Source organism: Dipodomys spectabilis, unplaced genomic scaffold (genome assembly GCF_019054845.1).
Source record: "Dipodomys spectabilis isolate Male_0828 unplaced genomic scaffold, ASM1905484v1 ptg000256l, whole genome shotgun sequence".
NCBI lineage: Eukaryota > Metazoa > Chordata > Mammalia > Rodentia > Heteromyidae > Dipodomys > Dipodomys spectabilis.
The window spans coordinates 1,749,896-1,764,242 of NW_024870933.1; the positions used below are offsets into that span (position 1 = coordinate 1,749,896).

At 34.2% G+C, this 14,347-nt stretch overlaps 1 protein-coding gene across 2 annotated transcripts in view; it reads left to right on the plus strand.

Annotated features, from left to right (window-relative positions):
- Positions 1 to 3,393: 3,393 nt before the first annotated feature.
- Positions 3,394 to 14,347, plus strand: part of LOC122124965 (fibroblast activation protein alpha) — a 70,536-nt gene continuing 59,582 nt past the window's right edge. For both annotated transcript variants that reach the window (XM_042699488.1, XM_042699489.1), the window contains exons 1-2: positions 3,394 to 3,596; positions 3,930 to 4,014. In XM_042699488.1, the coding sequence (XP_042555422.1) occupies positions 3,591 to 3,596; positions 3,930 to 4,014 (91 nt within the window). In that variant the 5' untranslated portion in view covers positions 3,394 to 3,590. The remainder of the gene's footprint in view (positions 3,597 to 3,929; positions 4,015 to 14,347) is intronic.

Genomic DNA, 14,347 nt, shown 5'->3' on the forward strand with positions numbered 1-14,347 from the left:
TTCCAAAGTGTCTTTCACTAGAAAATCAATGAGATGTCAACTGATTAAAAAAAACCCATTACTTTAGGATAAAATTTAAGAATACCACAAAGAAAGCATGTAATACATCAACAATATATCCATTTAGAATCTTGAGTTAGTTATCTAAATTTTAATAACTTGAGTACAAATTGGAAAATATTTATTAATTCATTTTTACATATGTTCAGGATTTACGTGCCCTTCCACTTTTTGTTTGGATTGTCTTGTGCATGTTTGGCAAGTACTCTCCCATTGTTTCTTGTAGGAGTAAATTCTCAATTTAAAGAGGTTTTTATTGGCTCTAGTTTTATTCTCATACTTCTTATTTATAGCTGTTTTTAAAAATCTAGCATAATAAATGCAAGCTTGTTTGTCTTTCCAGTCTCCAGTTCAAAATATAATGCCCTTATTTCTGTTCACAGTATGAGTCTTACTTTTATACTATAGGAATGCAGAGCAGAATGTGTTTTCTGAGAAAACATCCATGTCTGTCTTAGCATTCCATCACTGTACTTGGAAGTTTAAGTCCTTGATTGGATGGCTATATTGATTCTGGGCTGTAGTAAGACAGCATGTGGCAGTAGTGCGTGCTATAGCAAAGCTGCTCAACTAATACTGACCAGGAAGCAAAAGGAGAGAAACAGCCCGGGTCCCAATACACAAAGAACACAACTCTTACTTCCTCAGTCAGGCTCCCTTTTCCAATTTCTACCACTTCCCAATATTTCCACCAGCTGGGTTCAGAGCCTTTGAGGGGTATTTCAGCCTCAATATAAAATACCAAAATCATGTTTTAAAAATGCATAACAACTATGAATGGTCAGGTTTCTCAGCTGTTCATAACCTAAGGATTCACTTACCTAATGTACTTACCAGAATGACACCAACATTTTAAAGTTAAACCTAATTATGTAGCTCTTTAGGATAAATCTCTGTTGATAAGAGCCTATTATCCTCATCCTTGTCCTTAATGTTTTTATAACAGATGAATAGCACCAAGTCTAGCAAGGCTAGATTTGAATTCAGGATTCCATGTATTCACTTTGTATTCGTTCTGCCTCTAATCTCAAGTCCATGCAGAAATTGCTAATCAATCAAGGCATTTGTACTAATCACAAACCAAACTGAAGCACATTTTCAGCAAGAACTCCACTAAGCACATAGAAGCAGGTCTGCAAGAATATATGCTAGACTTGTACAAAAATGTCTGCTCCTCAAACATACAGACTTTCTCATTCATTTTTCTCTTTTCAACAAATGTTGACTTGATGTTAGCTAGCTGTTTAAACAAGAATAGAAGCCAATTTCCTTCATGTTCAAAACAAAGACAATAAATCTTAGCAAAAGCATTTCAATTTGACTCCCCAAAGGTAAGGAAAGGCAAAGAAATCTATCATCTTATTATAAAAAATATACCTCAATCCATAAAATTACAGGAAGAAGCTGTTGACATCTTTATTTCTGTAAACAGGCTCATTTTTTCCTAATACAGTTCATACCACTAAGAACTTTCCAGAAGCTATAGTTTGACTCCACCAAGTACCCAAGGAAAAAAAAACAAAAAATAAACAAATAATAGGGTCATAATTTCCCTCTTACTAACAGTTTCAGCTTAAATATGTCCTTCCTCATGCACCCCAATTTCTCCATTAAGCATGTCAAGTGAATCTCTTGAGGACGCCCACACTCAGCTGTGGACTCCTAAGTGGTACTCACACCAGTCACATGTCAGCACATTTTTAATTGCTAAAGCTAACAGTATGCATGTTAATTACACCCTCACCATTTATTGCAGTCAAGTTTCCCTCCAGAATGTGAGGTCTTGAAAATCACTCACTAAAAAGTACTTGTGGACTTTGGGGCTTTGGCAGGCTGAGACAGAACTTCTGAGAATACACGAGGTAGATGTTCCAAAGAAGGCAATCAATCTGAGAGGCTTCACATGGATGAAGTTCCTTTGGGAGCAAGTTGATGATGTGTATTTTGGATTTGAGGGTATCATAGTCATTTGGAGATAGCCTACAGTGTATGGCATACCTCATAAATTATCTTAATGATTGCTACAGCTTGTAAGGAAGGGACCTACCCACTGCACAGGAGGGAGGCTCATCCAGAAGCTGCTTCGGATACATTTCTCTGCCAGTAAGTGCTTAATGACTCATTTTCCTCAACAGAAATTTCACAAGGCTGGAATTTAGGGAAAGATGTCTGGAAAATATCTGGAAGGATGTTTGCAAGCCACTGTCCTGGTTTTTGCTGGAGAGAGCTTCCTGTGTTAGACCACTTGACTAAAGCAAACAACAGATTTTAGTAACATATCCTCAATACATCTCACCAATAAACCATGAAAGGTTATCATGAAGTTTTGTCTTAGGTTGAAAATAATAAACTTTCAAAGAAGAACATCTTTAGTGGAAAAGCTAAAGAGACAGTAGATTAGAAACTGTTCATAGGGAATCAGAGAAGCTGTTCAAGAGAACTATATGAACCATCCAAAATATTATAAGAAACTCCGTGTGTGTGTGTGTGTGTGTGTGTGTGTGTGTGTGTGTGTGTGTGTATGTGTGTGTGTACCTGATCTGGTAGGTTGACCGATCACTTTAGGTTTATATAGACTTACAAAAAATGAAAGTATACATAAAACTAGTCTTTTCAGATGTTTTTAATTTGAATTTATTTTGAGATCTTTATAATAACTAAATGTTCTCCTTTCTCAGAAGATATTCTGGGAAGGAAGCAAAAATACAGCTCTTGCAAAGCCTTTTCCATTCTTCCAAAGGTCTGCTGGTAAATTATTCTTACTGATCTTTCCATCTTTCTAGCCTGTGCAAACACACCTAACCCATACTAAATTTCACCAGATGGCATTTTATTTCTTTAAAGTAAAGCAGCCGTGGGTTTAGACAGTTGAATTTTTAAACTTCTGTATTTACTGAAAGTGCATATGGTGCTATATGGACAAAGAAATTGTGCTGAGAGAAAAACATTTCTGTCGGCTGTGCCTCATAATCTCCCAGTGGAAGAAAATGTGCAGTTATATGTTGTAGTTCTCGGAAAGTCTTATGTGGTTTTAATGTCCTTCCTATGTTAAAAGTTCGACTTATGTATAATGTGCAGATCAAGAAATTTTTATTGTTAAAAATTCATATTTTGGCTGTAAATAAAAAAGATTGTACAAAACCTACTGTGTTACCAAAACAGTTCATGAATGACTGCTAGGGAAAACGAAACAAACTTGGATGCAAAAATAACAAAATAAAAAAAACTCTGTATGTCAATGTAAGCAGAAGTTGGTGTTGGATTTATAGAGATGAAAAAGCTTTAAAACTTCCCCTGAGCCACTCATAGTTCATTTCAAGGCCAAGAACGCCCCCAAAATCTGTTTCTAATTTTACAGAAATCTTTTGAAATTTGGCACGGTATTCAAAAGTCCGTGGAAAGAAGAAACTCTTGTCCTGACTTCAGCCTCCAACTCAGAAGACCGACTTGTTTCTTTTCAACATTTTCACAACTCCAGTGACCCACGTTCTGCAGTCAAAACTAGCTAACTTTCAAAAACATCTGGAAGAATGAAGGTTAGTATTTGCAGCCTCAGGTAGTGTTTAAAAAGTATGGAGGTTGTCTGGATTGCCTATAAACAAAGTTTTCTGTTATTTAGAAAGTGAGGATCTGTATGCATTTACTTCCTGGAGCATGTCAGGATTGGGAAATTGTTCTAAATGTACTGCAGAAATATTTGTCCCTGCTGAGCTGGAAGAATTCCAGTAATTATCACCAGATCAGTGGAAGACAATCGAAAGCTTTATAGGGAAGGAGAAATAAGATTTAAGTGTAAACAAAATCTTACCATTTGGGCTGTTTATTTAACAGGAACAGTGTAGATGCCTAACTTTCTTTATTTTATGTAGACATGGATAAAGATTGTGTTTGGAGTTTCTGCCTCGGCTGGGCTTGCTTTATTGGTGATGTGCATTGTCTTACGTCCTTCGAGAGGTAAGAGAGATCCCTGATTTGCTCAATCTGCCGAGAATAGTTGGGAAATGCACTAATGTGTGATCACAAGCAGTTGAAGATTTTCCTAAGTGCTTATTTCCAAATTAAGGCTGTTATTTCTAAGAAGACATATAAGCTTACAGATAGGTTGTTGTGCAAAACCAGAAATACAGAAGAATATAAAGAAGGGTTGGAAGAGGTTTACAGAGTTTATATAGTAATAGAAAAATCTTAGAACTGTTGCACATCACCCTCACCATCCCCCAAATACATGTGAAGTAGATCTTTACATAGCTTGAAAGTCAGTATTTTTAACTAGCATTGATTTTTGTTAATAGGTTTTCCTTATAGAAAGTAAAAACAAGTAAGACGAAAAAGTTAAAAAACAATCTGTGGAGGATATTTTACTACCAAATAGTTCTTGAAAAATCTTACAGAAGTTAAGAATAGAGATCTCAAGAATATCTGAATGAAAATGTGAAAGTTGTTATGCTGGCTACAGTAGCAATGAGCCATTAAATTAGAAGATAAAACACAATTAAGCAGGCATTATTATTAGTGGTAAGTTAAATCCTTTAACAAAAAGGATTAAATTTTGAGTTCACTGAGAATAAAAAAATATCTGAGCTGATACTGAGACTATTTCTGAATTCTTTGTCTACTAATCATTATTAACATTAAAGAAGTAGGATTTTTATGAAAAACGTAGAGAAATTGATCTTATAAAAAGGATGTATGGTAGAGGGGAGAGGGAGAATTCAATAATAACAGGCCATATCCCTTAGGGTCTAGGAAAAAGGGGAAAGTTTTTGCTAACAAATACTCAATGTTTCTGACAGCTAAGATATGAAATAACTTTGGCTAAAAGTTAACTAATAATAAAGGAAGATCAAGCTTAAGAATGCATGAGTTCAAAAATGGAAATGAAGCACACAAGAAGTTGAAAAATCCAAAATACTCCTGGGATTTTCACAGAATAAGAAATGAGTGTAGGGTAGAAGGGTAAAGACAATGTTCTTACATCTGTACTTCCTGTTATTGGCTAGCACAGATTCATGTTAGGCTGTTGAGATGTGTGTAGTGTCTCTATAGGTTTTTCAATAAAATTTGAAGTCTAGTTTATTTTAACCTCAGAATCTCTCACCAGTCACTTTGTAGCCACACTTCCTTGAATGTATAATTTTCAGGTAGACAAGTATCTGATCCTTTGAGTCCAATCTATTGAATTAGCACCTGATTCTTAAAGAAACTCTGCAATATTTAAAATTGTAGTTTTCTCTCCAATGTGTAAAAGTTTGTGAAACAAAAATATGTGGATTTTCTTGGGGGCCTGTCTCAACATCTACAGGTACTGCAGGGAATTTAAACTATAGTTTCTAATAAGAAATTCATCATATTTGCATTGCCAATGCATGTTTACTTATACATATAAGCCTTTGTTTAATACATATAATCTCAATCTTTACCTCCTTACCAAGTTTCAATATGAATAGCACAAATATATAGCCTACTATAGTGCCTTCTAGTTGATTTTCTTTTGTCTGAACTTCATTCACTGTTTCGTCAGGATCTTTCTCAGAGGCATTTCCCTTCCTGCTTTGTGAAGATGTAGTCATACAGACAGCAAAAGCTAAGCTCCTTGATTCCTTTATCTGTGTTGATCCCAAGAAGAACACATTGTTATTTCTCTTTAAAAAGAATTAGAGATGTGAGAACAACAAAGAATTAGAAAGTTACAGAGGTTCCAGAATTTTTCAAATATATTCTATATATCTTTGTTGCTTCATAATTGATGTTTTCTAAATTCTTCAACCTCAATGAAAGGATTATAGAAGTTCTTTGTCATTTCCTTGGATTTAATTGAAAGTAAGTATCACCACATAGTGACAAACAGACATTTGATGAATATTAGCTATTACTTTTTTTGTAAAAATTTTTATAGGTAGTAAAAATGCTTGATAAATATATTTAGAATTTTATTGTCTTTTCTATTCTAAGTATATCTATCTAATCAAAGATGATTAGTAGTCACTTCTGTTTGATGTATTTCAATTAAAAAAATGTTCTTCTTAATTCTGCAAGCAGTAAGTTGAAGTCTTTATCCTGGACTGTTCTTTTTCTTCTACCCTCATCTGCTTGAACTAAAACAAGCAAATATTTCAGTTTAACATTTAAAAAAATCTTACTGATTGATAGTACAAAACCCACATAATCATTAAAATAGTAACAGAAAAAGCAGTTGACAAAATACAATCCTCTTTTATGATAAAACCTTAAACATACTAGAAATAGAAAAATCCCTTCACCTCTTAAAAGGCACATGATACTTAATGATAGACTCATTGCTTTCCTTTGGAAGATGGACAATATATCTGCTCTCTGTTAAATATAGCTACTTCTGTTACATAGTTTTTGTTGATTCTAGACAGACAGATAGATAGATAGATAGATAATTAGTCAAAGGAAATAAATGATACTCATCTATTTTCCAATGATACAATTTTGTTTGTAGAAAGTCCTGAAAATTCATTTTTATCCTAAAACTGATGTATCTATCTATCTATCTATCTATCTATCTATCTATCTATCTATCTATCTATCTATCTATCTTTATATAGCTAACCATTAGCAATGAATATTCTAAATCTAAAAATAAGATTAAAAATAGAAAGGTAAACCATGTTTACTAATTAGTAAACTAATATTTTAGTGGCCATAATCCCAAAATTTGTCTACAGATTAAACGCAATCTCAATTCAAATTCTAGTATGTGTGTGTGTGTGTGTGTGTGTGTGTGTGTGTGTGTGTGTGTGTTTCAGAAACTGATTCTCAATCCATTTTTTAAAAGCACCTAATTTTTAAAAGAAAACAAAAAAATCTAGAGAAATCATAACTCTTGTTTCAAAAACTCACTAGATAAAAAAAGATTGTGAAGTATTGAAATAAGTATAGATAAATGAATCAATGAAATGGAAATGAAAGTCCAAAAATAAACAATAATGGTTAATTGATTTTTTTCATAAAGACATCACAACAGTTTAATTGGGGAAACGTTAACTGTTAGTGGTACTGGAACAATTGGATATCCATGTGCAAAAGAGCAACATTTGATTCCCTTCCTCATACTTCATACATAAAAACTAAGTAAAAATTAATCCAAGACTTAGATAAAAAAGTAATATATAAAAATTCTTAAAACCTGTCGGGCACCAGTGGCTCATGTCTGTAATCCTAGCTACTTAGGAGGCTGAAATCTGAGGATCTCAGTTCAAAGCCAGCCTGGGCAGAAAGCCCATGAGACTATTATCTCCAATTAACTCCAGAAAACTGGAAGTGGCACTGTGGCTCAAATGGTAAAGGGCTCACCTTGAGCTGAAGAGCTGAGGGACAGCACCCAGGCTCAGAGCTCAAGCCCCATGACTGACAAAAAAACAAAAACTTAAAACCTAGGAATAAATCCTCATCTCCTTGTATTAAGCAGTGATTTAAATATGATCAAAAGCCCAAGGAACAAAAGATAAAATACTTAAGTTGGGATTCCTCAAGTATACCATGTTTGAGTTAGCAAGAACAACATTAAAAAAAAAAAAGTGAAAGGCTGTCCACAGAACAGGAACCAATATTTGCAAGTCATATCTGATAAGGGACTCAGAGCCAGAATATCTTAAGAACTCCAAGGCAGTAAGTAGACAAGCAAATAAACCAATGAAAATATGGATAAAAGATAAACATTTTGCCAAAGAAGATGTACAAGCAACTAGTAAGTACATAATGATTCTTGACGTCATTGGTCATTAGAAAAATGCAAATCAATACCAAAAATGAAATACTAGAAATAAAACTTAAACAGGAATAGTTAGGCTTTGCCTAAATAGAATCTGGCCTGCCTTTATGGATGCAGAAAAAAATGGGGAAAAAAGCTGACAAAAGTAGAGAAATGTTGTGGATAGAGAGTTAGCAGTACTGGAGTAAGGGAATAGAGAAGTCATAGTTCACTATGGCTCAGAGTAGGGCCATATATATGAAGATACCTTGGGAGGAATATAGATAGTTTTATCTCGTCAACATTGAATATAATGATTCTTTATATTATATTTAAGTAGTTATACAAAGCTGTTTTACTTCATATCCATTTATGACTACAATCAATGCATATTGATTAGTTTTATGCCTACCATCCTTCTTCTCCCATCTATCCAACCCCATCCCTCTCCCCTCAAATCAACTGGTTCCATTTTCACATATGTACATTGAATGTTGTGACTGCCTTTACTATACATAATAATCTTGAAAGTCAAGTGCATGTATTAAAGCAGAATTTTTAAATAATGGTGAGATTTCAGAGGATAATCCAGTGGGGGTGAGGCACCGTGAGTGGTAGTAGGGTTTGAGTCATCCCAGGGATGTGTAATACAAACTCTGGAAGAATTACATGACCTTTGGCCTTAAACAATACAATAAAAGATCCACACCACAATTCAAAGTAGAAGTTGGAGGAAAATGAGCTGCCAAAGAAAACTGAGTGAGTCTTAAAAATAGCCAAGGTTTGCTTTCATCTTCATAGTCCCCAGATGGCATTGGCCATTCATGTTCTCATGCATTAAGCTGATCAGGACCATGATATTTGAAAGCTTTAGCTTTCATGACAAAGCAATTAGCCCTAGTTTAAATGGTACAAATGCCAGTGAGTGACTTTTTTTTTTTTTTTAAAAAAAAGGCTAATTCATTTGAATGACATGTTCAGAATTATTTGTAGACACTAGACAATAAGTGCCTTATAGGAGCAATCTCTGCTTCGATCATGCTCAAATTGCCTCACGTTTTCTTCAACCAGAATCTGGACACAAAGATTTTATCCACTTTTTACATGGTTTGGTTCTCAGGTTTCTCTTTATATTTGGTATATGCCAGGGTTTTATTGCAAATATGCCTTTATTTTGGAATTAGAGTGCAATGTTTGAGTGTTTAATCTCTAAAATTATACGGAGCTGGGATTTTACAGCCTGATGTGCAATGCATTAGGCAGGTTAGTTTACCTCTCTAATCGCTGTTTTCGAATCAGTGAAAGATATTCATCACAACATTTATCTCACAGGATTGTTGTGAAGATTTAACGGGACACAATGAATGTAGAACACTTGCCATTTACAAAACTCGGCAGATTTAAACACTTCTTATTTATGGCATAAAACCATCTTGGATCCACTGCTTGAAAAGTTGTTGGCATTGGGCCCACATTTGATTTTAATAACTTGTAAACAGTATAGTTCACGTCCTAATAATTTCAACAACCATAACCTGATAGACTAGGTGGAAAGATTCTTCCAAATGATACTTATCTAAACCAGCTTCTCTGCAGAGCCAATAGAAGGATGTATGTGGTTTGCCTGGGGTCCCACACCTGTTTCCTGGGATGGCCTTCAAACATTAATTTTAAACCAAGTTTGAAAGCAGAACAGTAAGTCCTGATAACCAATGTGTTCCCACTTAACAGAGCATGTTTTCTCATTTATTTTAGGATAAACATTAATGCTAATATAATATGTTTCTACTCTAACAATTACCATCAGTTTTTTAGGACTACATAATTAAATGGCAGACAAAGCCCAAATAAAAATGAAGCACAAAGTTTTAAGAAAGAATTAGGAGGATCGTGAATCATTGCTTGTAAATCACATTGTGAATTGCAATTTCTTGCATACATAATAGAAATCATTTTCAGATTTACTTAACAAGTTGAAGATGCAAATAATTAAAACATAGTTAATTTGAATGTTTCAGCAGTACATGAGTAACTATGGTAAAGATGCGCCTAATGAACTGAAGAGTACTGCAGGAATTAAATGCTTGCTAATGAAGTAAATATCAGTTACTTGTAAAAAGAGATATACTTTCTGAATTCCTTTTAACTTTCTTTAAACTACTAGACTTTGGAAATACAAATGCTAAAGCTATTTTTCCAAAACCACTAAAGGATTATATTTTGATATTTTTAGGAAGTCATGAAATTTCATTAATTCATTCAATAACTACAAATGGAATATTTTTAGGACAGTTTTTTGAGACACGTATTATATTCACACATATATGCACATACACATATACACACATAGTGGTAGAGTATGATGTGCTTTTTCCACACAAAGACTTCTTGCCTTTTCTCCATCTCTACACAATCAGCCAATCAGCAAAGGTAGTAGCCACAAAGAAGAGACTATTGGAGGACATACAAGATCTCTGTTACTCTTGTGAAATCCATGAAGTGTGGGTTGCTATGTAGCTCACACAAATTCCAGGAATTTATAGTCAAGGAGTAATTCCATTAATAGGCACAAGAGTACATTGAAAGGGGGGGGGGGAGGCGGGGAAATTAATGAAACCATTAAGTTGGGATTCTTTGCAGAAGAATCGCTGGGCTTATCAAAATTTAAGACTTACAGGACTCTTGTAGGTTTGAAATACAGACTAGAAATCTATTTTCTTTTTTCTTTTTTGCCAGTTGTGGGGCCTGAACTCTGGGCCTGGGCACTGTTGCTTAGCTCTTCAGTTCAAGGCAAGCGCTCTATCACTTGAGCCAAAGTGCCACTTCTGGCTTTTTCTGTTTATGTGGTGCTGAGAACTCGAACCCAGGGCCTCATGCATGCAAAGCAAGCACTCTACAACCTAGCCACCTTCCTAGACCTAGAAATCTATATTTTTAAACAAGCCCTCCTCATGCTCCCTAGAAAAATTCGAGTAAACATTTGAATATAAAAGCATATATAAGTAGAAGAATACACACACACACACACACACCTACACACACACACACACACACACACACACACACACACACATGCACACATGTATGATTTTTTAATGTGGACTAGAAGGTAGAAAATAAAGACAAGCATTATATCTGAAGAAGAGTTATCTAAAGCAAGCAAAAACCATAGTTGCCAAATCAGTCTATGTTTTCATAGAACAAAAATATTGCTTGGGCTTCCACTGTATGTAGGTATTATTCTAGTTATTATGCAAAGAAGAAGGAGGAGGAGCAGGAGGAGGAGGAGGAGGGAGGAGGAACAAGAGGAAGAGGAGGAAGGTGAAGAAGAAGAAGTCATCAAACATAACTTCTTTCTCCATGTCTAAAGATACATGCTTTATCGAATTCTTGACCAGAAATATATAGACATGGAAAATATTCCTGTTCAATGAATTAAGATAAGTTTAAATGACAAAAGGCTGCAGATATTTTCATAGGGTTATGTAGAAAATCATTCCACTCGTAATTGTATGATAATAACACTGATAATTCACTATTAATGTAATGTACTATCTACTAATGTATAGTATACAAATAATTGGATTTGAAATTCTGAGTGTTATTTTCATTTCCATTCTAACATATGACCTGGAGTAGAATCATTGTTGCATATATTATAAATGTGGTCACTTTAAGCAGGAAGAGAAAAATCACTTGTCAAAACTCTCCATATTTTACCAAAATAATTATATTTTGTAATCATTAGCATATTTGGTAGATAGTGTACAAAGGTAAGAGTAGGGTAGGAATAATCAGCCTGTGACATTAACTTCATTCTCAGACAGATGTAGCTGGCTTATCATCTGCATATGTATTTTTACATCTACTCTTTTTTTTGGACAGGGGGTGAGGGGGGGGGGGGGGTTAGTCATGGGGCTTGAACTCTGGGCCTGTGCGCTTCCCTCAGCTCTGCAGATCAATGCTACAGCTACCACTTGGGCCACAGGGCCACTTCCCATGTTCTTCTGGTGGTTGATTGGCGATAAGAGTCTCATGGACTTTTTTGATCTGTCTGACTTGGAAACTGAGATCCTCAGATCTCAGCCTCCTGAGTAGTTAGGATTATAGGCGTGAGCCATTGGCACCCAGCTATATCTACTCTTTTTATGTATTTGTACACCTACCTTTTAGGTTCTGATGATGATTTTTCTTATTGTGGCAATTAGTAGTACCACTAATAGATTTTTAAAATATTTTACAGATATTTTGAGTTATAACAGGACATATGCTAAATCTCTATATAAACTCTTGGCATTTATAACTACTATAAAACCATATAAATAAATGACTAATGAAAGTAATACATAAAATATACTAATAAATGAAGTCTTCCTGGATTACTTAGCTTAGAGATTTTTAAAAAGTAAAATACTAACTGTTGCTATATTTTGGAAATAATTGATAAAAAGGATGATTAGTGAAACAAAAAGTAAAATAAGTAGGGATTTTAAAATAATCTGAAAATTTTAACATATACATTAGTACTAATTATATTAATAATTCAATTGAATTATCAACATTATATTACATTGATCAATACATTGATCTAAAATATAATTAGAATTATAGTTACTTAGATTTTCTCTTCTAAGATCCAAATATGATGACTTCTGGTAATACAAAGGATCACATGTATGAACTGTATGTAGTGGACTAGCCACTACCATGTGGCAAGTATAAAGTTAAATATTTCAGTAGAATTATCTCACTAACTTAACCTTCTATTTAAAAAAAGATTAATTCTAGCTGTGCAATTTCAATTAAGCATAACAAATTCATGATACTATCAAATGAGGGAAATTATAGACAAAAATATATAAACAAGAAAAAAATATGACAGAAAGTAGCCACAACTGAAGTATTACTTTTTACATAAATAGCCAAAATTATGACATAAGAAATTAGCCATAACTAAAATATTACTTATGTTAGACCTAAAAAATAACAGATCACCACAATGACAGTCATTTATTGAATTAATATTACAACATTTTAACATAAAATCATCTAGCTATTTTGGTACCCAAACCTAATGAATTCACTGGTTTTTTTCCATCTGGATGTTATCATTGTAGAAATATCAGATAAAATATATCTCTAAAGGAAAATCATCTCCATTATAAACAGTGTTATAATTTTCTGTTGGCTACATTATAAACAGATTGCAATGGGCTCTTAAGAAAGCTAAATAAAATTGATTTAAACACAACAATCTCTCTAATGTTATTGTTGTAAAGATTCTTAGTTATTAAGTGAGATTTTACAATATCAATGGTATGAATTCTGCACAAGACACTTCAGTTAAATATGTTTCATTATAAATGATTGTGCAGAGTATACAGTCTCAGTTGAAATGAAAATATACGAAGATGGATATTTAAAACATGGGGCAGCTTTGTGTTATAAAGTATTCAGTATCCAGTTACAAACGAGCTCACCAACCACTTGTGTTCCTATGAAATAATCAAAATAAGTTTTGATAAGTTAAGAAAACAAATTCAGGGGCTGGGAAGTTGGCTCAGTGGTAGAGTGCTTGCCTTGCATGCATGAGGCCCTGGGTTCGATTCCTCAGCACCACATAAGCAAAAAGAAAAAAGCTGGAAGTATCACTGTGGCTTAAGTGGTAGAGCGCTAGCCTTGAGCTGAAGAGCTGAGAGACATCGCCCAGGCCCAGAGTTCAGGCCCCACGACCGGACCCCCATCCCCCAAAAAAAGAAAACAAATTCATGATATTATCAAATGTATTGATTATGTGTATTTCTGAGGAAATGGGTTAAAATAATCGGAAGATTGTATCTTCTAGGAGAAAATTTTACTTTAACCATATGAAATACATTTATGATCATTAAAGTTAATAGAGTTGATTGAATGCCACTTTTCCAAATCTTGTATTGAATAGTGGAAAGGGTCACAGTATCATTTAGCCCATTAATTTGTATCGTAGGTGAGCAAGGTAGGATGCCAAAGATTGACCAACACCATGCAGACAATTCAAAAAAAAGTACATTTATCTCTTTAATCCAATCATCTACCTTTCATTCCATGCAGTCATTCATTCAGCAAGTATTAAATGCAAGTACATATATGTTAGACTCTGGAATCATAATGATGAGCAAAGTAAGACACATATCTTAGACCTTATGATTTTGTTTTGATCATGCAGTAAAAGTTAGAGAAATGACAAAACAATCGCTTGAATGTACACGTAATTATAGAATGGGGCCAATTCTCTGAAACTGAGGAGACCATTGAAATTAGTTAACAAGGGACTTTAAGCTAACTGATGGATCAGAAAGAGAATAGAAATTATGAAGCAAAGAGGGAATGGTAAGAGGAACAGAAGCCATGCAGAGAGAAGGGGTGGGTCAGAGGAGAACAAAACAAACAAACAAAAAAAAAACCAATATGTTTGGAGACTAAAAAGTGCAGGAAGGGCTGTAGAGGGCGCTCCAGACCGCTTGGGGTATGTAGTTTAAGATTTGCATCTTTGGTCTTTAAACGAATATTCATGAGAACCCTTGTAAGAAT